This window comes from Micromesistius poutassou (genome assembly GCF_964030765.1).
Source record: "Micromesistius poutassou genome assembly, contig: SCAFFOLD_1133, whole genome shotgun sequence".
Taxonomy (NCBI): Eukaryota; Metazoa; Chordata; class Actinopteri; order Gadiformes; family Gadidae; genus Micromesistius; species Micromesistius poutassou.
The window spans coordinates 1,093-2,500 of NW_028180167.1; the positions used below are offsets into that span (position 1 = coordinate 1,093).

The 1,408-nt window shown below is 47.4% G+C and overlaps 1 protein-coding gene across 1 annotated transcript in view; it reads right to left on the reverse strand.

Moving 5' to 3' along the window:
* Window positions 1–310: 310 nt before the first annotated feature.
* The window catches only part of LOC311371061 (UDP-N-acetylglucosamine transporter-like), a 6,638-nt gene continuing 5,540 nt past the window's right edge, over window positions 311–1,408 (reverse strand). Inside the window, exon 8 of the mRNA XM_084489295.1 lies at window positions 311–1,358. Coding sequence (XP_084345421.1) covers window positions 1,268–1,358 — 91 coding nt within the window. The 3' untranslated portion in view covers window positions 311–1,267. The remainder of the gene's footprint in view (window positions 1,359–1,408) is intronic.

Below are 1,408 nucleotides of genomic sequence, written 5' to 3' on the forward strand. Positions count from 1 at the left end.
AACTAAAATCATCCACAGTACCCGCTTTATTTATTAAGAAACTAAAACATACGGACACTATACGCTCAAACACTCTGAATCGCTCGCCTCCTTTGGAGATCACCGTTCAGATACTTCTCGTAACGTGTATCCTCATACAGCAGCACACTTAGCGTAGCGCTTACACTCTCAAGACGGGTTCAAATACGCTCCACTGATTTCAGAGACTTTCCAATCAAACAACAAATCAAATCAACATTACCTTTCTGGATGAGAGCTATTCATCCACTAGTCATTAATAATAATTCCCATGTTATGTCAATTATTCATATCAACATAAAATGTCTTTTTTTGGCCCATTCCACACCATTAAACAGTCAATTACGTTTCAATCAAGTATGGGCTAGCAGTTAGCTCTTTATATTAGCTCTCCGTTTGAGTGACCGTTAACTGTTTGCACGATACCAACATTAACACAGTCGGATAATGGAGGGGGAAGAGAGAGAAAATGAAAAAAAATACATTTAGAACATAACGCCCGGCCACGATAAAAAACAATGGTTCCATAAATCAACGGAGAAGGTCAAACGCAGCCCAAGAGACAGAAATGACGTGTAATACCACCTCTCCGAACCGTCGGAGCAGGCTCAGGATGGGACACTTCAACACTACTGCTCATCGGACACAACCCGACACTAGTGACAGATAAGAGTCCTCAGTAGAAAGTCTTCTCCCCGATCATCATCATCTGGGGGACCGGTCCGGTCAGACCACATTCCTCTATGGAACTGGTTCACACCGGTTGTGGCAGTAACGGGGAATAGCAGGTCCCACGAGTAACTAATTAGCAGTCAGTCAATCAGTCAGTGAGTCAGTCAGTCGTGGGTTACAACGACCTCCAGCCGTCTCTGCACACACGGCAGCAGCCAGCAGGCGAAAACGTCGCCTGGAGTCGAGTTGTGGTCGACCGAGCTGACATAAGAAACTGGTTTGGTCACGTCTTCTTCTCCTCCTCCTCCACTCCGTGGTGGTCTTCCTCACCAAGGCACTTGTTGGTGTTCGGAGACTCGCGGTCAACTCTCCCCCAGCTGGAGGAAAAAAAAACCTTTTGGTCCATGCTGTTCAATCTCTCTCTCTCTGCCATTATATTCTCTCTCTCTCTCTCTCTCTCTCTCTCTCTCTCTCTCTCTCTCTCTCTCTCTCTCTCTCTCTCTCTCTCTCTCTCTCTCTCTCTCTCTCTCTCTCTCTCTCTCTCTCTCTCTCTCTCTCTCTCTCTCTCTCTCGTCCTCTATGCTCTGCTCGGGTTGGGGGTGGTCTTTCCCTCGTAGCCGTAGAGGAAGGTGGCCGCGATGACCAGCACTGCTCCCATGAAGAAGACGCTGCGGACAGGAAACACACACACACGTCAACACACACACACACACACACA